Raw genomic sequence first — 23,535 nt, 5'->3', positions numbered from 1 at the left:
ATTCTTCAGAAGGATAAAGACAGCAAAGACATGGGAATGCCAACATGAGCGAGTTCCCCTCTAAGCCACTCCCCAACCTGACTTGGAGGTAGACCACCATTCCTTCAGTGTCATTGGATCAAAATCCTGAAACTCTCTGCTTAATGGCATTGTGTGTCTATCTACACCAAAGGCATTACAGTTGTTTAAGAAGGCAGCTCTCTATCACAGTCTCCTGGGCAATTTGGAATGGGCAACCAATGTTGGCCAGACAGTGTTTCCCATATAATAAAATAAAACAAGAGATGGAATTCCTAAACTTCCTATTGCTAAAGCTACTCAAACAATTCAAGCTAAACTAAGAATGAAGGGCAATAATGAAAGACAAAAAAACACAAATATAACTTTTTTTCTTAAATAAGCTTCAATTTTATTGACCAATTAGAATGGTGTGTTGAAGTCTCTCTGTTGGTATCCACAGTGATTTTAAAATTTATGAAGGATTGGTGCCTAGTAATGTCCATACATATATTTATATCCTGCTTTCTCATGTTTTTACTAAGAAAGCAAGCAAACACTGGTTCAAATCAGAAGGACATCTGTGTTTAGCAACTTAAAATCCATCTTGGGCCTATAGTTCTGACAGCTCCTATCACTGTTTTGTTTGGATAAACATTCTTGGTTTAATTCAGAAAACTCTTTCCTAGTTCACAGTTTAACTACATGCTATACTTTGAGCCAAACTTAAGGCAGTTCTCCTATTAGATTTCGAGTTACATTCAATCAATTATCTTTCACATTCAAGACATACTCAGCAGGTTGACCTGAAAATTATTCATCAGTCTGAAATGAGTCAAGTTAAATGAGTTCAGTAGCAAGTGTAAGTAAATGTAAAACAGATGGGTCAGCAGTGAATATCCACACGTGTGCATGCCAATGTCAGCCTTGCAAATATATTTATAAAATAATTCATTTTCTATATTCTTTAATTATTTTATTGGCAACTGAGGCAACATACCTGACCTCAGTGCACAATGCTTATTAAAATGCAGGCTCACTTGCCTTCATATTGTTAGAACAAATAATAAAATGGCAAGAATTCCCCAAATAAATGAAATTCTGACCAATAAATACCGTTTAGTTTCTAGTTATAGATGTCTAAATCCATTTGAGTGAATGATCCATTTACTGTAACTTTACTCTGGGTGAATTATAGCATTTGCAATGTTTTTAATATTGTGCTTAACCAAACCTTGGACAAGTTTTCTATTTGCAGCAATGAATTTTTCCATTTTAAATGCCAGCTACCTTGTATGGATTCTTAAGCCAATTATTCCTCTTCAGTGTTATATTGCCAAAATGATAATTTGCAGGTTTTAGACAGAACCCAAACAGTTGCACAAAACATCAGGAGTAATGTGGATAGCATGGGCTCTCAGTGGAAATCTCTGCATATAGCAAATGGATAGGAACAATGAAAAGGGGATGTCACAGTAAAGGGACAAATGCTACACCAAGCATCCAGCAAAATCACAGAACTAAAGGACATGAGGGTAAGGTTTTCCGATATCAGTCGAGCTGGAGAGACTCTGCAGTCTGCTGAGAAGCAGTTCTCTCACATTGTGTTTGCTTCTATTCCCTCCGCTGGTCACAATTCCAAAATAATAGGGAGATCATTAACAGTAGAACAAATTAACTACTTTTCTCTGAATTTGGTTAATTCAAAATGTTCCCTGTATATTCCATATCTCCTTAGACTACATGGTGATGTAGTTAGGCTGGTCAGATGACCAGAATAGTAGCAAATGGAATTTAATGAGGCAAAGTGTGAGGCATTATGAGAGGGCTATCAAGGCAAAGGAGTACACAATGAATGGCAGGGCCTTAGGATAGTTAGCGGGTCCTTGGTATTATGCACATGAGACTCCAACCAGGTGTGTACATGTGACTCCAGATCAACAACAATGTGGTTGACTCTTAACTGCCCTCTGGACAATTAGGGATGAGCAATAAATTAATAAAAATTAATTTTAAAAAGTCCACAGATCCTTGAAAGCAACAGGACAAGAGGATACGTGGCTAAGACAGTTAAGAAGGCAAATGAGATACTTGCTTTTAGCATTAAAGACATTAGATACAAGAGTGGTGTTTATGATGGAATTGTATAAGTTATTAGTGGGGAACCAGGTAGCTGAGTTGGTTGGACGATAGTTTGAGATGCAGAGTGATGCTAACAATGCGGATTCAGTTCCCACACCAGCTGAGGTTATCATGAAGGACTCTTCTACTCAATCTCTCCTGCTGCTTGAGGCATGATGACCCTCAGGTAAAAACCACCACCAGTTGTCTCTCTCTAATTAGAGAGCTGCCCTATCTGGTTTATAAGATGATGTTAGGCTATAATTGGAGTACTGTACGCAGTTCTGATCACATTATAGGGTCTAGATGATTGCCTTGAAGAGGATGCAAAAGAGATTGATGAGGATGTTGCCTGGACTGGAGCTATGATGAGAGTTGAGATAAGTGGGGGTCATTTCCTTTTGAGCAGAAAAGCCGACGGAGGGATCTGATCAAAGTGTACAAAATTATGAGAGGCAAGCTAGGAAAAAAATCTTTCTGTTTAGTAAAGCAATCAATAACCAAGGGAGCAAACATTTAAGTAAAGAGTCAGGAGTTTGTGCGAAGATTTGTAGCTCGGGTGCTCGTTGTTGTGGTTCTGTTCGCTGAGCTGGAGGTTTTTGTTGCAAACGTTTCGTCCCCTGGCTAGGCGACATCATCAGTGCTTGGGAGCCTCCTGCGAAGCACTTCTTTGATGTTTCCTCCGGTGTTTATAGTGGTCTGTCCCTGCCACTTCCGGTTGTCAGTTTCAGCTGTCCGCTGTAGTGGTTGGTATATTGGGTCCAGGTCGATGTGTTTGTTGATGGAGTTTGTGGATGAATGCCATGCCTCTAGAAATTCCCTGGCTGTTCTCTGTCTGGCTTGCCCTATGATAGTAGTGTTGTCCCAGTCGAATTCATGTTGCTTGTTGTCTGCGTGTGTGGCTACTAAGGATAGCTGGTCGTGTCGTTTCGTGGCTAGTTGATGTTCATGTATGCGGATTGTTAGCTGTCTTCCTGTTTGTCCTATATAGTGTTTAGTGCAGTCCTTGCATGGTATTTTGTACACTACATTCGTCTTGCTCATGTTGGGTATCGGGTCCTTCGTTCTGGTGAGTTGTTGTCTGAGCGTGGCTGTTGGTTTGTGTGCCGTTATGAGTCCTAGGGGTCGCAGTAGCCTGGCTGTCAGTTCCGAGATGCTCCTGATGTATGGTAGTGTGGCTAGTCCTTTTGGTTGTGGTATGTCCTCGTTCCGTGGACATACCACAGTTCATACCCAGTTCCCAATTCTACCAGGATTAGTGGTGATCTTATTATTGGGTTCAACTACCTCCATCGGGTATAATGATACTGCAAGCAGCAACTTTGATTGTCAGAGTTGGAGTGCACTAAATCTCAAAGTTTAGTGCACTCCAACTCTGTGCAAAGAGAGTTAATTAATGTTTTACATTTCGAAGTTTGACTCTACCAAAGTCATTACAAGTCAACCTACAACTCTGAGACAGTGGCACAGAAGGCTTTACATTTATTTAACCTGCATATACAATTTTGTGAGGAACTGCTGTTTTGTTTTTAACCATACTTTGTTTTGGTTGAAAATGGCTTATATCAGAATTGGACAAGTCTTTAAATATATTTTGTGATTAATTAGTCTTCCAGTCTGTGTTCTGTGGGTCTTCATAGCAAGCACAGGCCAGACGTCTGAGTTACTTTTATACAATGCTTATTAGCAGACTGTATATGATGGTAAGGCTACAAAACAGCAATACTGCACACAGTAGAGGTTCCAGTCTCCCAGAAAAGTACTAACACAGGTTACTGAAGTCACAGGCACACCACAGCTTACCTCAGAAGCACATTTACATTATCATTACAATTACTATCTTTACAATTAGAAAACTATAGTTTTGTTTGGTTTTGCATCCACTGAGTATCAATGAAGAACAGCTAGACAGACATATTAATCTTTCTCTTCATGTAGTGCCATATGGACTCATAAAAAAAGAGCAGAAGCCTTTGGCCCTTCAGGCCTGCTTGAACATTAAATAAGATCACAGCTGATTTGTTTGTGTTTCAAATTCCACATTCCCAGGTTTCACCGGAGGCTCACTGTTGCCTAGTATGGTGACGAAACACCTGAAAACAAACCTTCCAGCTCAGCGAGCAAATTTACATCCAGAACCTCAATCTGATCTGCAAATCTTCTCAAACCCCACTCCACATTTCCATCTCCCTAATAACCTTCAATTCCCTTGCCTAACAAAAATCTGTCCTCCCTTGCCCTAAAATGTATTCAATAACCTCACCTCTAACACGTTCTGAGACAGAATTTCAAAGTCTCTGAGAGAAAAAAATCCTTATCAGTGTCCTAAAAAGGAAGTCCCTAACTTTAAAACGTCCTTCCTTTCAGGATCTTGTACAATTCAATCAAATCACCCCTCAGGATTTTAAACTCCTGTGTAAGCAAGCTCTGCCTATCCAGCTATTCCCAAAAAGAAAACTAATGATTTATGCATGATATCGGTCTCGAGCAAGGCATTAACATTTGTTTTTATTGTAGGTTTTGAGGGAGAAGGGCATGAACATGTGTGGAGTTTAATGACAGTTTAGTTTATCTAAATCCTTGGAGTATGTATCAAGTATTTGTAAGAATATATATTCAGGATATCAGGAGTTAATGAGAGCTGCACATCTTTCTTATTCTGCATAAAGTATTTGACTAAATTCTGATTGAAAATAATTGATTTTACAGGTAGCTGTTGAGACACGTGCAGTCATTGCCTGGATGGAAAAAATTCCATTTGTTTTGGGTGGAAATTTACAAGGTGGAGAATTGGTTGTGACATATCCGTTCGACATGACACGGTTTAGCACAAAAGTCCATGAATACTCTGCCACGCCAGATGATCATGTTTTCCGGTGGCTGGCTTTTTCTTATGCTTCCACTCACCGTCTCATGACAGATGCAAATAGAAGAGTATGCCACACAGATGATTTTGCTAAAGAAGATGGAACCATAAATGGGGCATCATGGCACACAGTAGCAGGAAGTAAGTGTGAAACATGTGCATGAATGTAATGAGCAAAGAAATAGTAATTAACAATTAGCCCACAGCTATATGCTTTTCTAATTCAGACCTAAGTTGGCTTTCATGCAACTTTCCATTTCTGAAGGTGACAGATTACCATTAGTGTTGTGCAAATTTCATCCATGTCAATTTTTTTGTTGTTGTTTTACCAGAAGCATTTGTCAGCTTAAATGGCTTGTTGCCTGTACAAAAATAGCAGAGGAATTTAATCTGACTGCATTCAGAAATTGGATGGTGATTCCTACAATTATGCCTTAAACATTCACAGGCAGTCACAGTAACATGCTGTGTGTGAGCAGCAATACTTTGTGGACTATTGTAACATATTTTAATTGTGTCATTGTATCTATGAGTTTGCATAGAATCATGGAAGGTTAAAATAATTAGCGAGTTTTGAGAAGATTTGCAGCTCAGGTTGAGCTACAAATAATTGTAGACCATTTCTCACCTGATAAGCAGTTATTTGCTCCATCTTCTCAAATTTGTTCCTTGATCATTATGCCTTGCTTTCTTTCCCCTTTCTCTCAAAGACATTATAATACCTACTCATTCCCCAAATGCTTTGTTTCACCCTCATAAACATTTTCTGTTATTTAAAGATTACTATAGTGCAACATCCTATTTTTGAGGCCTACAAAAATAAGAAATAATATTGGAAGTTAGACTTGAAATTAATTGCCCTTGGAGTCTTCATTTTGACTGATCTGTTCCATTATTAGTTATCAACTCCTGTACCTATATAAGCTTAAAAATAGATTAATCCTCCCCATAATGCAAGATAAGGCAGATACTGGAAATGTCAAATAAAAACATAATACTGGAGGACCTCAGTACGTCTGGCAGCATCTGCAGAGAGAAAAACAGAATTAATGTTTGAGTTCGGTTTGACTCTTTAGAACTGATGAATCTTCACTCACTGTTAAACTGTTTATGTCTGCATGCATCTTGTGGGCAGTGGGATATAACGGAATCCAGCAAAGTAAAAATGATCTAAATCAAACTAAACTTTTACTAAATATTTATTTAGGCTGATGGAGAAACAAAAATCACATTAGTGTTTCAGGCAGTACAAAAAAAGCGTATATGAGAGAATCTATGAAAACAGTGCATCAGATGACAATAATTAACATAGATAATTCAATTTTTTTCAAAAAACAATTGATAGTAAGCTTTGTGACAGTGACCTTAATGAATATGCTGTAAATGACAAAAAAAATCTGTTACGACAGCTAATATGAAATGAATCACTTCCCGCAAGCTGTTAATCAAAACAGTATAGAAAATTTAAATATTCAGCAGAGAAGTGAAATGTCAGCAGAGTTTCAAACAAATCTTTGAACAGAATTTATATTATTGTTCATTTCAAATACTTCTGCTTTGAAACATTTTATTAAAAATGTGAATTTTGCAGGGGCTGGGATTTCTTACCATTTTTCTAGTTTGTCCTTAGTAGATTGAAATAAGAACCCACAGAGCTTGATTTCCAATATTTTTGACAGACAGTGGAAATATCTAAGTGTCCAAGACATGGTGTATTTAACTGAAATGCCTACAGTTACAGTTACATATTAGCACTTTAATTCAGAATATATCCACACTACAAGAAACATTGTTAGTGTTGCTGTGTGGGTTGTTTCGACTGTTCGCATGCCTGACATGTTGTGCGTGCTCCATCAGCTTCCAATAATTTAAAATTATTTCTGTGCTGCACGACAATTTGGCATCACCAGAGCACAGTCACAACTAGAGGTTGCTTGGTGAAGTCAAACGGGTGAAGGTACGCTACTGACATTTTACTTTACCTGTGGTGGGGTATTTGCACATTTGAATAGCATTTGGTGTGTGTGCAACCCATTCGGGTACAAGCAAATATACCTCTGATTATACTCCTAATACACCTTGTCCACTAGCTTGCTGAGGGTAAGTGATAATCCAGTAAGAATGCTGATCCTACCATGAAGATGTAGCAAATTGAAATGAGATGGAGATACGTATCATTTCAAATAAGGCCTCACCAAAAGATTTGCACAAGCTAGGTTAATTTCTTTTTAACTTGTAAATGGGATAATGTGGAGATAGATTTTAAAGGTCAATTCACTTTGTTAACAATGTTCAGTTAACCTTCAATAAATACATGATAATCATACCCATGCCTTTTTCTCTTTTTCATTGGACCATCCTTGAATGGGTGCTCATAATTCCTGTTTTCCATTTCAGTGTGGTCACAGACGCCCACATTAAAATTCAAACTACTTCTAGAATACTCCTAGACACATAGCTATCCAGAACACAGAGAGAAACTATTTTGCCCATTGTGTCTGTGCCAATTAACAAAGCTCTTATTACAGTAACACTTTTTCCAACTTTTGCCACATAGCCTTGGTGGCTAGGGCAACATAACTGATTAATTAAATACTGATTAAATGTTACATAAGTTTCTGACTCAACCACTTTGTCAGGCAGTGATTTCCAGGCCCCTACCATTCTCAGGGTAAAGGGGCTTCTCTTCAGCTTTCCACTTCTTACCTTAAATTTATGCCACCTGGTTATTGACCCACAAATGAAAAAAAGGTGTCTTCCTAACCACCCTATCTATATAGCTGAAAATGTGTTGCTGGAAAAGCGCAGCAGGTCAGGCAGCATCCAAGGAACAGGAGAATCGACGTTTCGGGCATAAGCCCTTCTTCAGGAATGAGGAAAGTGTGTCCAGCAGGCTAAGATAAAAGGTAGGGAGGAGGGACTTGGGGGAGGGGCTTTGGAAATGCAATAGATGGAGGGAGGTCAAGGTGAGGGTGATAGGCCGGAGTGGGGTGGGGGCGGAGAGGTCAGGAAGATGATTGCAGGTTAGGAAGGCGGTGCTGAGTTCGAGGGATTTGACTGAGACAAGGTGGGGGGAGGGGAAATGAGGAAACTGGAGAAATCCGAGTTCATCCCTTGTGGTTGGAGGGTTCCCAGGCAGAAGATGAGGCGCTGTTCCTCCAACCGTCGTGTTGCCATGGTCTGGCGATGGAGGAGTCCAAGGACCTGCATGTCCTTGGTGGAGTGGGAGGGGGAGTTAAAGTGTTGGGCTACGGAGTGGTTGGGTTGGTTGGTCCGGGTGTCCCAGAGGTGTTCTCTGAAACGTTCCACAAGTAGGCGGCCTGTCTCCCCAATATAGAGGAGGCCACATCGGGTGCAGCGGATGCAATAGATGATGTGTGTGGAGGTGCAGGTGAATTTGTGGCGGATATGGAAGTGTCCCTTGGGGCCTTGGAGGGAAGTAAGGGGGGAGGTGTGGGCGCAAGCTTTGCATTTCTTGCGGTTGCAGGCGAAGGAGCCGGGAGTGGAGGTTGGGTTGGATGGGGGGTGTGGACCTAACGAGGGAGTCACGGAGGGAGTGGTCTTTTTGGAACGCTGATAGGGGAGGGGAGGGAAATATATCACTGGTGGTGGGGTCCATTTGGAGGTGGCGGAAATGGCAGCGGATGATACGTTGTACATGGAGGTTGGTGGGGTGGTAGGTGAGGACCAGTGGGGTTCTGACCTCCGTGACTCCCTTGTCAGGTCCACATCCCCCACCAACCCAACCTCCACTCCCGGCACCTTCCCCTGCAACCACAAGAAATGCAAAACTTGCGCCCACATCTCCACCCTTACTTCCCTCCAAGGCCCCAAGGGACACTTCCATATCCGCCACAAATTCACCTGCACCTCCACACACGTCATCTATTGCATCCGTTGCACCCGATGTGGCCTCCTTTATATTGGGGAGACAGGCCGCCTACTTGTGGAACGTTTCAGAGAACACCTCTGGGACACCCGGACCAACCAACCCAACCACTCCGTAGCCCAACACTTTAACTCCCCCTCCCACTCCACCAAGGACATGCAGGTCCTTGGACTCCTCCATCGCCAGACCATGGCAACACAACGGTTGGAGGAAGAGTGCCTCATCTTCTGCCTGGGAACCCTCCAACCACAAGGGCTGAACTCGGATTTCTCCAGTTTCCTCATTTCCCCTCCCCCCACCTTGTCTCAGTCAAATCCCTCGAACTCAGCACCACCTTCCTAACCTGCAATCATCTTCCTGACCTCTCCGCCCCCACCCCACTCCGGCCTATCACCCTCACCTTGACCTCCCTCCACCTATCGCATTTCCAAAGCCCCTCCCCCAAGTCCCTCCTCCCTACCTTTTATCTTAGCCTGCTGGACACACTTTCCTCATTCCTGAAGAAGGGCTTATGCCCGAAACGTCGATTCTCCTGTTCCTTGGATGCTGCCTGACCTGCTGCGCTTTTCCAGCAACACATTTTCAGCTCTGATCTCCAGTATCTGCAGTCCTCACTTTCACCCTATCTATATAGCCCACTTATCTTATTAATCTCAATCATGTCCTCCCTTAAGCTTTGCTGTTCAAAAGAATATTACCCCAGCCTATTCAACTTTTCCTCACATCTCAGATCCTCCAGCCTAGGCAGCTTTCCAGTATATTTCCTCTGCACCCTCTCTAGTGCCATCACATCCTTTCTAACCAGCATTGTTTCAATATAACCTCCCTGGTATGTGCTCTGTGCCTTGGTTAATAAAGGCAAATGTCCCATATACCTTTTGAATCACCTTATCTTCAGGGATCTATGCATATGCATATGAAGGTCCCTCTGATTTTCAGTACTTTTTAGAGTCTTATCATTCATTGTGTAATCCCTTGTCTTGTTAACTTTTCCCAAGTGCAATTCCTCATACTTTTCTTGATTGAATTCCATTTGCCACTGCTCTACCCACCTGACCTGTCCATTGATGTACATATTTAGTTTATGGCTATCCTTCCAGACCACCTACCACTTTACAAATTTTCGTGTTACCCACAAACATCTTGATCATACCCCTACATTTAAGTCTATATCATTAATGTACACCACAAACAGCAAGGGCCCCAGCAACAAGCTCTGTGGAACAGCACCCCCACCCCAGAAACAGACTTCCAATAACTCTACTATCACTCTCTGCTTCCTGTCTCTCAGCCAATGTTGAATTCAGGATGCCACTTTGCGCTTTTCCTGTGGGCACTTACTTTCTTGACTTGTCTAGCACCTTATCAAGAGCCATCCTTATGTCCATGTAAACCATATCAAAATGCACTATGCTCATTAACGCAGCTAGTTGCCTCTTCAAACAATTTAATCAAATTTGTCAAACATGAACTTCACTTAACAATCCATGCTGACTATTCCTGATCTACATGTATCCAGGTGTCTCCACATGTAGATGCATTCTGTCCTTTAGAACATTTCTGCACCACTAAAGTTAGGCTAACTCGCCTATAGTTGCTTGGTGTATACAGTACCTTCTTTTTTGTAATAATGGGACAAACACCCTCCAGCTCTATGATCTCTCAGCTGTGACCAGAGTATATTTGAAAAATTATTGTTGGAGCCTCAGGTATCTCCTCCCTCAACAGCCTGGGTTACATTTCATCTGGGCCTATGGATTTATCCATCTTTAAGATCGCTAAGCTTGTTAGTAGCTCCCCTCTTTCTCTGTATTAATTTATTTTAAAATTTCACAAGCTTCTACTTTGATGTCTATATACGAGGTGGTAAAAGTCATACTTCAGTCATACAAGGTCCTAGTTTTACTACATCTGCAGTATTGTGAGCAGTTCTCAGCATCACGATTTGAATAAATTCATTGGAGGGAATACAGCATAGTTTTATCAGCATGATACCTGAAGTTCATGGGTTAATTTTTGAAATGAGATAGCACAAACTAGGAAAGTATTCTTTGGGATTTAGAGAATTACAGGATGATTTGATCAAATTCTGGAGATTATAAGAGCAACAGGGAAACTATTTTTGTTGGTTTGGGAATCTACAAATGGGGGTATAATGTAAAAATCAGAGCATAAATCTATTCAGCAGAAATTAGATTACCCTTTATGTAAACATTGGTTGAAGTTGGGAGCTCTTCAGCAAATGGCAATCAAAGCTGGACCTATTGTTAATTTTAAGTTTTAAATTGATGATTGATTTATGTTGAAAGTATTATCGGATTCAGCTGAAAACAAATATATATGAATGTTAGAACAGTTTGAGGGGCTAAATGGCCCATTCCTGTATTCCTGAGCTTATTTGCTTTTTATTCACACACATTTTTAAAGCTATCTCATCATGTAGACATAGAAAATTAAATACATGACAAATGGTTAGCATAAGACAAATTTCTCATCCAAACCATATGACCATACAGGATCTGTAGAACACATTTAGTTGCTACCTTATGCACAGCTATTGCCAATTTGTTATCACCTTCTGCGATCAAACTCATTTCATTTATTGCATAGGTCTTAATCTTATTTCAGTACTTCACATTTAGATCATAATCATGATGCCTTTCCAAAGTATGCACAAGATAATGCTCATTTACTACAATAGTTGCATTCTCGAGAGTTCAATTGATTTTAAAAGGCATGGTTTATTGCTTTTACATGCTGACTAGTTCTTATGGCTTTGTGCTCTTTAAACAAGCAGTGATAATATACTTTATATTGCTGTTGAGTATTTTCCAGACAATAAGTATCAAGCTGGTCTACAGTTCCAAGGTTCATGCTTTCCTTCAACCTGAGCATTTGGATTAGGTTCACGCTTTTACATTCTCTTTATTTTTTTTCATCTTAACTGAATAATCATAGTCAGCTTGCCTTATTGCATATTTCTCAAAGACCCTTCTTTACTCTAGGGTAGTGGCATCATATAATACAATAATAATTATAGTTATTAATGAAACATGGAATTGTTAGAACAACAAAATGTCACCCACTGGGTGGAATCTTTTAGGGGCCTGAGCGATGTGACATTCAATGAGGTTTGTGGCAGAATCAGATGAGAAGAGTGGTAAGTCCAGTTACTATATTGGGATGAACTCACCACATTGTCTATACTTTTGCCAAACAGAGAGGAAGGTTTCTTGCTAGGCAGTGACAGGTTGCCAGTTAAGATGGATTATTGTAATTAAACACCTTATTAATATGATAGAATCCCTACAATGTGGAAGCAGGCCATTTGGCCCATCAAGACCCTCTGAAGACCATCCCAGCCAGATCCACCCCATCACTTTAGCCCACGGCTAAATCACCTAACCTGCACATCATTGGATTGTGGGAGGACATTGGAGCACCCGAAGAAAACCCATGCAGACAGGGGGAGAACGTGCAAACTTCATACAGTCAGTCGCCCCAGGCTGGAATCGAACCCAGGTCCCTAGTACTGTGAGGTAGCAGTGCTAACCACTGAGCCACTAAACCACAATTAACCTCTTTAATATTCAGGTTCCAATGCAACCAAACATGCCAACTAAGCTAGAAATTAAATCTTGACATGGAAGCATGCCAACTTCAGCAGACTGCAAGAAATCTCCATATTAATCATCGCTGAGTAGCATCTCAGGTCACATGGTTACTAGGGCATGAATTCCTCTTCCACCAGTAATGGCATCCTATATTTGTCAGCTCTGCACTGTCTTCGTGGTACCACTCCAATCCACTGGCAGGCCATTCAGATTCACAGACTTGCATTACAGGGAGCACTGGCAATTAGACTGAGCCTATTAGCTCAATCAAACAGGTAGGCCTTGTGCCTTGCTAGTCAGCAGTCCTCAGTTAAAAGGACTGCTGACTAGCACATCTTCCTGTATGGCAGTACATTTGGCCAACCTCATACCAGCATCAAAAGCTTGGAACATTGCGTCCTCATAACCTGTAGCCTCTGGACAATAAGGAGTTTTGCACCCCACATATCTGTCTGCTGCTTCTGTTCCTCCCTGTCCATGTGGATGTAATCCCTGAGTGTTGACACCATAGAGGCCTGTTATGACTGAGGCCGAGCAGGAGCAGGAGACAGTCTGGCTAATGGGCCCTCTTGGCCTCCAAATTCTCAGCATCTAAGATAGAGGAGAAATAGCTTGGAAAGCTGGTTATTTCTCCATAGTGATAGTGGGCATCAGTACCTGCAAGATGGAAGTGATAGAAGGCATCTCTGGCAATCATTAGCGGTGGTGTGCTGCAAGTGGCGGTGGGGTTAATGTGAGAGTTGCAGTGGAATGAAGTGATATTTACTCAGTTGATGGGACAGTGATGTCTTGGCATCTCCACAGAAATGGTCCAAGAATTCCCTATCAGGCTCAGCATTCTCTCCTCATAGGAGTTGAGTTGTTGATTGTTGGGCACTCCTCCACCTGACCATGCCTTTTCTAGTTATTGTGGGCTGCCTTCTCCTGGAATGAGAGAAAGGGAGAAAATGAGTGCGTTGAAAGTGATAGGTGTGGCTGTTAATGCTGCTGAAGTGAGCGAGAGTGAGAGCAGTAGAGCATAAGTCTTGATGGGAGAGAAAAGAGTATGCCACTTGCTGTGGTGGAGCAGAGAATGTCACTGACCTTGTAGCACCACTGGCTCTTCCTCTGCATCTTTGAGACCACACTGATCTGGGTGGCGATCTTAGACTAGGCTGAGGTCTGGGGCATGGCCTCTTCTGCCAGTCCTCCAGAAAGAAGAACATCTTTCTTTGCAGCACCCTATCCACGGGGACATCCAAGTCACTGTCAGAAAAACACAGCATCATCCTCCCCTTCCCTGACACCTTTACACCATGTCCATGATCGAGCAACGCAGCTCGCCCACGTGGACAGCAGCATTTTACATTTGGCATGGGCACCAGGAATGCTGGTGTCTCAGTGGATATCCATTGAGTAATGAGTTTTTTAGTGAATGGTGCGTCGTAAGATGGGGATGGAATTGGATGTGATGACACTATAGGGCTAGAGTAGGTAGTTAATGAGTTGCATTTGTAATGATATACTGAGAAATCTGGATGGGCCTAACAGCAAGAATTCCTCCAGTTACAGAGAAAGAGTATGTGTGTGTATACATATCCTGGGAATTTCAATTATATTCAAAACCACAGGGATGGTGGATGCTTTCAAATTTGTTTTTTATTAAGTCTGAGATTATAGATTTGGACTAAGTTATATTAACATTAAATCATGTTGCATATTCATTATGCAGTTGAGAACTTGCAACAGTTATTAACAATAAAAAATAATCTGAGTTGCTATAATAAATTACATCTGGCCATACATTCTGGGAAAAATGTTTAATTTGTATTCTAACTGTTACATTACAAGCCATTTTCCACAAATACTGATCATTAAAAACATGTCAGGATATTGGGTATTGCTGGTTGGGGTTGGTTGGTGAAGTTGATCAGCCCAGTATAAACTTACTTTCCAATTGACTTTGCTAGCAACTGTTTATGTGTATCTTTGTCTTTAAGAGATTTTACCTTTAGCGTCCACATAGTCTAAATATAAAAGACTGCAACTCCATGAATGAGCTGAGGAGCTCACATTTTACATGATAAAGTACAGCAGTGGTACATTTTGCAAGCCAGGTAGGACTTAATGAGCACCAATTCAATAGATTCATTTCTCTTTACTCTCAATGTTGATGAATAAAGGTGACTTATTTGAAGTATTTAAAGGCTTTCCTATATGTCACAGTGCCACGTTAAATAATGATAAGGTGCTGAGTTATGTTGGCATTAAGGAAAGAGTAGCCATGACCTGGAGTGTTATGGAAGGGGATGTGGCTGAGGACAGGTAAGTTATGCGCTCTGGTGCTTAAACAGCGTCAGGTAGGACTATGTAATTTTATATGTAAGGAAGTGTCAACCAAGTCATGAAAGGCTTTGATTATGGCTGCTATGCCGCGACATTCAGGATGAAGTACAACTCTGGACTGCTAGCATTTGACCAGGTGTATGTTTGCAGTAGTAATAAAAATATACCACTTCCAGAAAAGCTGGGAAATCCTGGAATATTCCATAGAAGTGAGTACTTCCACTAACATAAGTGGGAGAATTGGACTTACATCAAACAAGAAAGGCTTGGTCGATAGTTAATGAGGTTAGTTTGGGACAATCACATGAGAAAACTTGCTAGGCCATGTGGAGAAAATCTCTAAATGAAACTCAATGAAAATAACATTCAGTCCACTGCTCAGGAACAAATAGTTTGGAATTAATCACTCCTCAGGGATTGATTAACTCCATGATCCACTTTATTTAAAGTCGTAAAACACATCATAAGTGATAAAACATACATTAAAGCAAAGCATTTGAATTCAGTGTGTGTTAACTACACACTCAGTCCAATCATCAGCAAATGTAGAAAAATGACTTGCAATGTAACGGTTAGAATGCTTAACGCCTTGGTCCTCCTCCTCAGAAGACCACTCCACCTCTCCCACCTCAACAGCCTTTATCACATCCCCTCTCTGCCAGCTCCAGTTTTGCAGAGCACACATCAGCTCTGTCTGGGCTGATTTAAGCAGCAGAACCTCATCTTCAGGAGGCCTACCTTCTCTGTTCCATTGGCCTGGGGAAAGAATGAACAACATTGTATCTACACTCTGCCTCATTCAGGGTTGTGTAAGAGAGTCATCACTTGTTCCTTTGTCTTACTTGAAATCTGTAATATGCCTGTTATTGTAAATGTTTGCTTATCAAAATGTCTGATCAGGTTCATTGTTCTCACCAAGGAAGACTTCAGATGAAGATTATTATACTCTATCAATACTTCTGTGTGTGAAGACTTGATTTTAATATTTTTGCAGTGCCAGCGTTCTGCTTTTATATGTCTTCTGAAAGTGAGTTATTTTCTTGCAGTTAAAAATTTCTCTTTTAACATGAGGACTCTGCTCATGCCTTTGAGGGTTTTTGGCGCCAGAGCATTGCCAGGGATTTCTGGGATTTGTGCTTGTTCTCCCAGCCATATCATATTTTCTTTTGGGTTTTTTTACTATGTTGTTCTTAAGGAAATGAACAAATTCAGTTTGTTTATCTCCTCTGAGCATTAATCTGTTCTTTCTAGACCTCTGCTTGTCCTACCAGCTAAATGGTTTTGGCCAGAGAGAAGTTTCCTTTGATTGTAAAAAATCCGACAAAGTCTCATCAGCAATGTCTACAATTATGACATCTCTGATCAATCTTTGCCCTCATATCTCCATAGTCATATTCCTCAACTAGTCTCCAGCAGTCAACTTTAATAAAATCTTCTATTGATTCACAAGGATTATTGAAACTATGATTGAATCTTGCTTTTTCCAAAATTTTATCAGTTCTGAGACTGAAGTGATTATCCAATGTTTTTAAAACTTCATCAAATTTGTCTGAGTTTCATGACCTCCATTGACCACCATTTCCAATGTTTCTAATTGCATAAAGAAATATATGAATATCTTCTGCTGCAGTCAGAGTTTTTTTTACAGCATGGAAAGTATCCTTTCAGTCCATCATGTTGAGCAGTCTTGCAGTTTAATTTATAAACAATTCTGTCTCTTAAAAATTGCCTCCTCCATGTCTGTGATTAAATTTTTGTGAAAGTGTGAATTCAAATGTTGTGTCTTTCCATGCCAGTCTTCTTATTCATTTTCTTTTACGCATCAGAAACTGAGGTTTTCTCATTTCTTTTGCTGAAACGGATATTTCTCCACACTTATAAAGTCTCACTATGACTGCTGCTGCTTAAAATCTGTCAGTTTAAATCAGCTTTCCCAGACTTTTTTAGATTAGATTGCTTACAGTGTGGAAACAGGCCTTTCGGCCCAACAAGTCCACACTGACCCGCCGAAGCACAACCCACCCATATCCCTACATTTACCCCTTCACCTAACACGATGGGCAATTTAGCATGGCCAATTCACCAGACCTGCACATCTTTGGACTGTGGGAGGAAACCGGAGCAAACCCACACAGCAAACACTGGGAGAATGTGCAAACTCCACACAGTCAGTCGCCTGAGGCGGGAATTGAACCCGGGTCTCTGGCGCTGTGAGGCAGCAGTGCTAACCAATATGCCACCGTTTGGAAAATGTGTTTCTGTGTCTTTGTTTCTGCTTTCTACTCTCAATAATTATTGTGCTCAATAAAATCTATAAGGTGTTTAGAACTATTTTGTCTTTCACCTGATGTCACCTGTTTCAACATCACTTTAAACTTACATTTATGTTTTCTCACTTCTCAGTCTCTTTGACATTCTAATTCTAGATTTCTCATTTCTATTTCCTGTCTTCTTAATTCCATCTCCCTTTCGTTTTTAGTTTTCTGCTCTTACTTTGTCATCTCTTGCATCATCATTCTTTCTTCCTGCTCAAACTGTTTTAGCCATAACTGAAAATCTGAAGTTTCACTATTTAGAGCAGCTTTTTTTTTCCTTTATTTCCTCTAAACCCAAGTGCTGTGCTTGTACCTCAATTATCTTTACCTTCCCAGCTGCGTCAGGAAATGCTACTTCCAGCTTGCCCACTGAGTCAATCAACTTGGTTTTTAAAGTTCCTTTAAGGCTGCCAGGGAAACTTTACACCCTGCAGATAAACCTTTGTCATTGACAGTGCCATGTTGAAAATGTAGTACAGAAACTGGTACTATCCTTTGCCTGTGTCATACATTAATACCACATCCAGGTCTTCATTTCCATTGTTTAAAATAGACACTTGGGCAAATTCCCAAACTCTGTTACACTTCACTGGGATACTCGAATTTGCTGTTCCTCGACATATCACAAAAGTGAAAGTTTTTTTTAAATGTGCACAATTCCCCAATTTAATTTAATTCAATCCCAGGTTGATAGCAAATACAGCCTAGGTTGCTGTACTTAACAATAATTAGTCTGTATTACAAATAATCATACTCCAGCTACAGGTAAACAATTATGAACTGTCAGCATATATCTTTACCATTTGCAACTCAAACTTTCTCTACACACACAGAAAAAGTGTGACACAGACTGGAAACAAAAAGCTATGGATGCTATGGGAAAATCTTGGAAAGCACTTCAGTGGTCCTGTTCACAGGTTATGCTGCGATGAATGTTGTACTGACTGAGTGTTGCTTCTCAATTTTCCTTCTCTGAATGGTTCCACTGGTTTGCAGGAGGCACAGGATGACTAGTTCATTTATAAGTTACTTATTAGTTACAAGTTGCAGAGCTTACAGTAACTGCTGAAGGAAAAATAAACAGGTTTTCTTCAGCTTACCTTGTATTTTTACTGCAGAGAACAAAGACAGCCTTTGAACCTGTGGAGATTTGATGGTTTATCCCCAACTTCTTCACAGCTCCAAATTGTTCCACTCCCTAGGAACCAATCACATAGATGTTGGCAGGCAGCAGGCCTTTGTCATTGATAACTCGTCACTAGTCCTTAGACCTATCAGTTACTTGTTGCCAGCTGAATCTCCTTTTCTACGCAGCCCTTGGCTTCAGCTGGTCTGCATTCTATCATCTACTGCTTGAAATAGCAGTTATGTAAACAGTTTTTGATATGAGTGTCAGGTTACTTGCTTTTACGAAATGCAGCAATTCTTCAACAATTGGTTTTAAAAACAGTTCCTTTCCTATTTCAGTCCATGATACATATTAAAAACAGCAATTAAAATTCCTGTCTTTACAGTGCAAGTTTGGTCTGAAATAAAGGATTCACTAGATTGAGTCCTGGGATCAATGTGTTATCTTAAGATGAGAGACTGAATAAGATGAGCCTAAATTGTCTGGAGCTCAGGAAAATGAGACCTGGTCATGTTGAAAGATACACGATTAAGAAGGGGCTTGCAGAGTAGGCACAGAGGGTATTTCATTGGCTGGGCAAATGGAGAACAAAGGAGCACAATCTTAGGATCAACATTTCAGGGCTGTGAGGAGGAGAAACTTCTTCTTTTAATGGTTGTTAATCTTTAGAATTCTTTACCCCTTGGGGTGCAGAAATTTCATGGTTGAGGGTGTCCAAGGCTGACATAGATAGTTTTGTTGGTTTCTTGGGGAGCTGGCAGGGAACTGGAGTTGAAGATCAGCCACGATCGTTTTGAATGCTAGAGCAGGTTTAAGACACCGTATGGTCTACTACTGCTCCTTTGTGTTCTCAGTGAAGAGAAAAACAGGGATAATGTTACAAGTTGACGACTTGTCAAATTTTGGCAAAATATTCCATTTTATTTCTGTTAGCTTTTTAAGCTTTTTCACCACACTTGATATTTCTGATAAATAGTTTTCAAATATTAGTGAGGCAGCATTGTCTCACATCCAAATTGCTGGAATTAGTTTTCATTCCAATGTAAATAGAGGAGAAAGTTTGAATTATAAATCTTCTGAATCCATGCCACATAATAACTGGGTAATCAAGACTCAGGCTACCTTTAGTTTTGTTGGAACTATAACATAAGGAAGTATGCCAGGTGAATCAGTCCCATAAGCAACTGTAACAAATGGAAGCACATCACAAAGTTCAGTGCCGCTTGGAACAGCACAATGAGAAATTCTATTTTGAGCAACCACCCTACAAGGAACCATGCTGTAGCGAAATGCACCATTTGGAAGCATGCCAGCTGGAAGCCAAATATGAACCGTGTCTGGCTGTGCCAGGAAGTACCATCCCAAGAGATATAATGCGCAATGTCTCTGCCACAAGGGAATAGGCGCCATTGAATATATTTGTTTTCACTTTTTTTCATGATCAACTTCTTTTTGTTCTTTATATAGTTAATCTTTTAACATATGTTAGAAACAATATTTTGAAAGCATATGGGATATGATTCCTATCTCAGTGGAGCTGTTGAGTGTAACTTGTGATTTATAGTAATGGTCCACTTGTGGATAATAAATGTCTCATGGTTTTCATGATGTATCTGTTATATCCCTAACATCTGTTGGTTAAATAATTTTCTAAAGTGTAGAGGATATATAGTGTATGTAGGGAGATACTTGCTTCATTACAAGATTGGGGAATTATCTTCTGATTGATAGATAATAAATTATAGAGATACACCTGAAGAAAATAATATTTGGTTAGAGAAAATGTAAAGAATCAATTTATATACAGCTTTTCACATTGTCAGGACATCAGAAAATGCTTTTCTCCCACTGGATTATCTTTCCCCAGAGCTATATGATGAAGCACTGTAGTGTGTCATGCTGTGGAGTGCATACCAAAAAGCTCTTACATTTGGCCTTTGGCCTGTGCTAAGTTAAATGGTCTCAGACAAGGTAATGGTTCTGGAGCTAAAACACTGGCATGCTTTTCTGGAAGATGTGGAGATCTTACCTGTACGTCTGTTCCTGACTACTATGCATCAACCATGCTGACAAATAATTTGGTGCAGACAGCAGCTGAAGATAATGTTATCCGTAATTGAATAACCTGCAGCACTCCATACATAAACTTACATCTGAATAACATTCAGGCAAGTTTCCAAATGGCTGCTATCACACTTGGTACATAAACCAGCACAAGTCAGAGATGAATAGAAGGGAGACACTTCAGAGAACAAATGGCTGTTTTATTGTTTGATATGGTGTATTCTTAAGAGCTGGATAATTGTTTCACTTTTCAGTGCAGTAATAATTCGTAACTATGACAGAACACAGACAGAGATGATTTACGGGGAGAAATGTGGTTCCAAATTGTTTACTTGGTCCAGCCACTGGTTAATATAAAAATAATGCAATTCCCATGTCTGTAATTTTCATCATTACTCTGTCTTTGTGCATTATATTTAGTAATTTTTTTCTTAACATGATTAATGAAAATAAGCACATTTTGAAAAGTGACCACAAAGCAATAAATGGTTCAGTAGATTCTGGTATGACACAGATAAGATATTTTGAAAAATTGATACTGGTAACATTGCATTACATTAAAGTTTGAATGCCAGCTTACATGCTTGTTTTAGTATTGAACAGTAATATACATTGTCTATGGAAAGAAATGACAATGCACTAATTTCAATATTTTTCATGGCAGTTTAACATTCTAGAATTGATTTATGGAACACCCCAATGATTATAGCATTTAACTTCAGTTTATATAACCAATGGAATGCTCTGGACTTTCAATATAATTTATGCCATACTTGTGACATTATTTACATAGCTAGGAAGTTACATAGCCAGGCTCTTATAGAGTTTGTTTATGCTGGAATATTAATACAAATCAAGTGTCAGTGTGACCAGTAGAGGTTTCACAATATAAAAGCATTCTACATTTATTATTCTTCACTGACAGAGTCATAGAGTCATAGAGATGTACAGGCACAGAAACAGACCCTTCAGTCCAACCCGTCCATGCCGACCAAATATCCCAACCCAATCTAGTCCCACCTGACAGCACACGGCCCATATCCCTCCAAACCCTTTCTATTCATATACCCATCCAAATGCCTTTTAAATGTTGCAATTGTACCAGCCTCCACCATATCCTCTGGCAGCTCAATCCACACATGTACATGTGTGAAAAAGTTGCCCCGTAGTTTGCCATTAGGAACTAAATACTTGCTCCTGCTTCTCTAGCCTTTTAATTTCTTGTTTTCAGTTCAGTAGAAATTGAACTTCATTATCCTCATAGCACAAGGGTTAGACAGGTGACACATATCCTATTTTCATTGGCAAAGCTTCTGTGGCCAAAGAAGGCCTGAAAATATTTGATCTGAGCTTGAGTTGGAATATTTTCTGCTTGTCACTGGTGACTACCTAAAACAAGCACTAAGAGTCCTAACTATGTCAATGATGAGCAAATGACTTATTTCAAGACCCCTAACAGTTGCAATTAAAATAAACATGTCTTTTTTATACAAGTGTCATGCAGAGATGACACACTCCAGATTCTCAATGTGGACAGAACTATATTACAGAGTTTTTCTTTAAATGTCTACAGTCACAATCTATTTAATTACTTTTAGTTTATCTTCCCCTGTAACCACAGGTAGGATTGACAGCACAGAGCACAGTCAACAGGCGCACACAAACGTTAAACACAACAAGCAGGGTAGTTGTGGTTCCTGCACAGTTGAGTGTTTCTAAATATTCAGCAACCTTAAGAATTGATGCTTTTAAAAGGAGAATGCTCTATCAAGTTAACTTGCCAAAGTCCTGGCTTTGATTTCGTTTGTGCATCTTATGGGCACTGCCAGTGGTATAGTTGGCCAATATTCATACTTTTCAAATACATGACCAGCCTGTGGAGAAGTCAGCAGCTGAACTATATTCTGTAAATAAGGCCCAATTTCAGAATGACCTCAGACTTTCTCCTGGCGGAGTGGATTACACAGAAATGGGCGAGGAAGCTAACTATTGAGCAGAACTCAAAATAGTTAAGAAGAGGTTCTGCAACTTCTCTCTTGAAGACCTGCAAGTATCCTTAGAGCAGGTTGAAATGAGAGGACAGTGATATCTCGGAGTACAACAACAATCTGGGATCATATCACATAAAGAGGGGAGTGGTGACACTGTGTTTCTTTTTTATTCACCTTCAGCAATCAAACACCAAATTCTCTTAAGTCATTGCTCATTCAACTGACATATTTTCCGGTGTTCAGTTTTGGCCCACTTCTGTCTCACTGTCCTCGTGTAGAAATGGATACATTGCTTCCTAAACACACAGCAACTGGTTTTTGCATATCTCACACATGCTACACTGACTTGGCAGATACCCAGTCTAAAAAACTTGACTCCCCCCAACTCCCACTTTAACATGAGGGCTATTTAGCTTCAAGTCTGTGATTACACAGCATATGGAAGTGATATATCAAAAGACCACAGGATGTGCTGGCAGGTAAATATTTAAATCTTTGTTATCTTTCCATGGCAGCTAAACACACTCCAATGCTATTCACATGTATTATATTCTGTGGGGGATGTGTTCAATCATTCAACCCCAGTGCCTATTCTTCTTAAAGATCCCATCCAGTAGCAGAGAGGAGAAGAAGGAGAACAACTCAAGAAGGGAGAAGGTCTAGGCTTCTCTCTGAAGGCCCAGATTACAAGGAGAAGGTCCAGTTCTTCTGTCCACCATTGAGAGCCTGTCATCCCCTTCAACTTAATGCCTCTGTCATCTACTTGATGTTTCTAAGGTGCCAGTGTAAAGATTGAAGGGAAACTTGTTAAACAATATTAGGAAAACTCACTGAATGAGATAGAAAGAATGCGGAACCTGTAAGAGTGACAAAGTTTAAATAGAAGATTTCCAAAGACCTCAGACCTCTGGAAACCATACATCATCTCCCATAAAGACCAGCAACATGTGAGGCACATGTGTGCCCAGAGGAAGATACTCTATGATTTGTGGCATTTTATTGAAACTGAGTGGAGTATGTAGAAATATAGCAAATGATAGTGGGATTCTGGTCTGCAGTAGATCTCCAAGGACGAGGTACACAAAGACTATCACTGGCCTTCATGTTCATGTCTCTATGATTGAAGCTCTGATCACATCCTACATCATGATGGGATTACCTTTCATCTTATTTTCCAATTGATGCTAACTTCAGTGAATTGCTGCATCCAGGATTTGATATCAT

At 40.1% G+C, this 23,535-nt stretch overlaps 1 protein-coding gene across 1 annotated transcript in view; it reads left to right on the top strand.

Moving 5' to 3' along the window:
- Positions 1-23,535, top strand: part of cpxm2 (carboxypeptidase X (M14 family), member 2) — a 199,249-nt gene that overhangs the window by 150,267 nt on the left and 25,447 nt on the right. The window contains exon 11 of the mRNA XM_043712660.2: positions 4,828-5,125. Within this exon, the coding sequence (XP_043568595.2) occupies positions 4,828-5,125 (298 nt within the window). The remainder of the gene's footprint in view (positions 1-4,827; positions 5,126-23,535) is intronic.

The sequence above is a fragment of the Chiloscyllium plagiosum genome, unplaced genomic scaffold, assembly GCF_037043375.1.
Source record: "Chiloscyllium plagiosum isolate Xiang-an unplaced genomic scaffold, Cpla_swu_hap1 HiC_scaffold_22, whole genome shotgun sequence".
Classification (NCBI taxonomy): domain Eukaryota; kingdom Metazoa; phylum Chordata; class Chondrichthyes; order Orectolobiformes; family Hemiscylliidae; genus Chiloscyllium; species Chiloscyllium plagiosum.
This window is presented reverse-complemented; position numbering and strand designations above follow the sequence as displayed.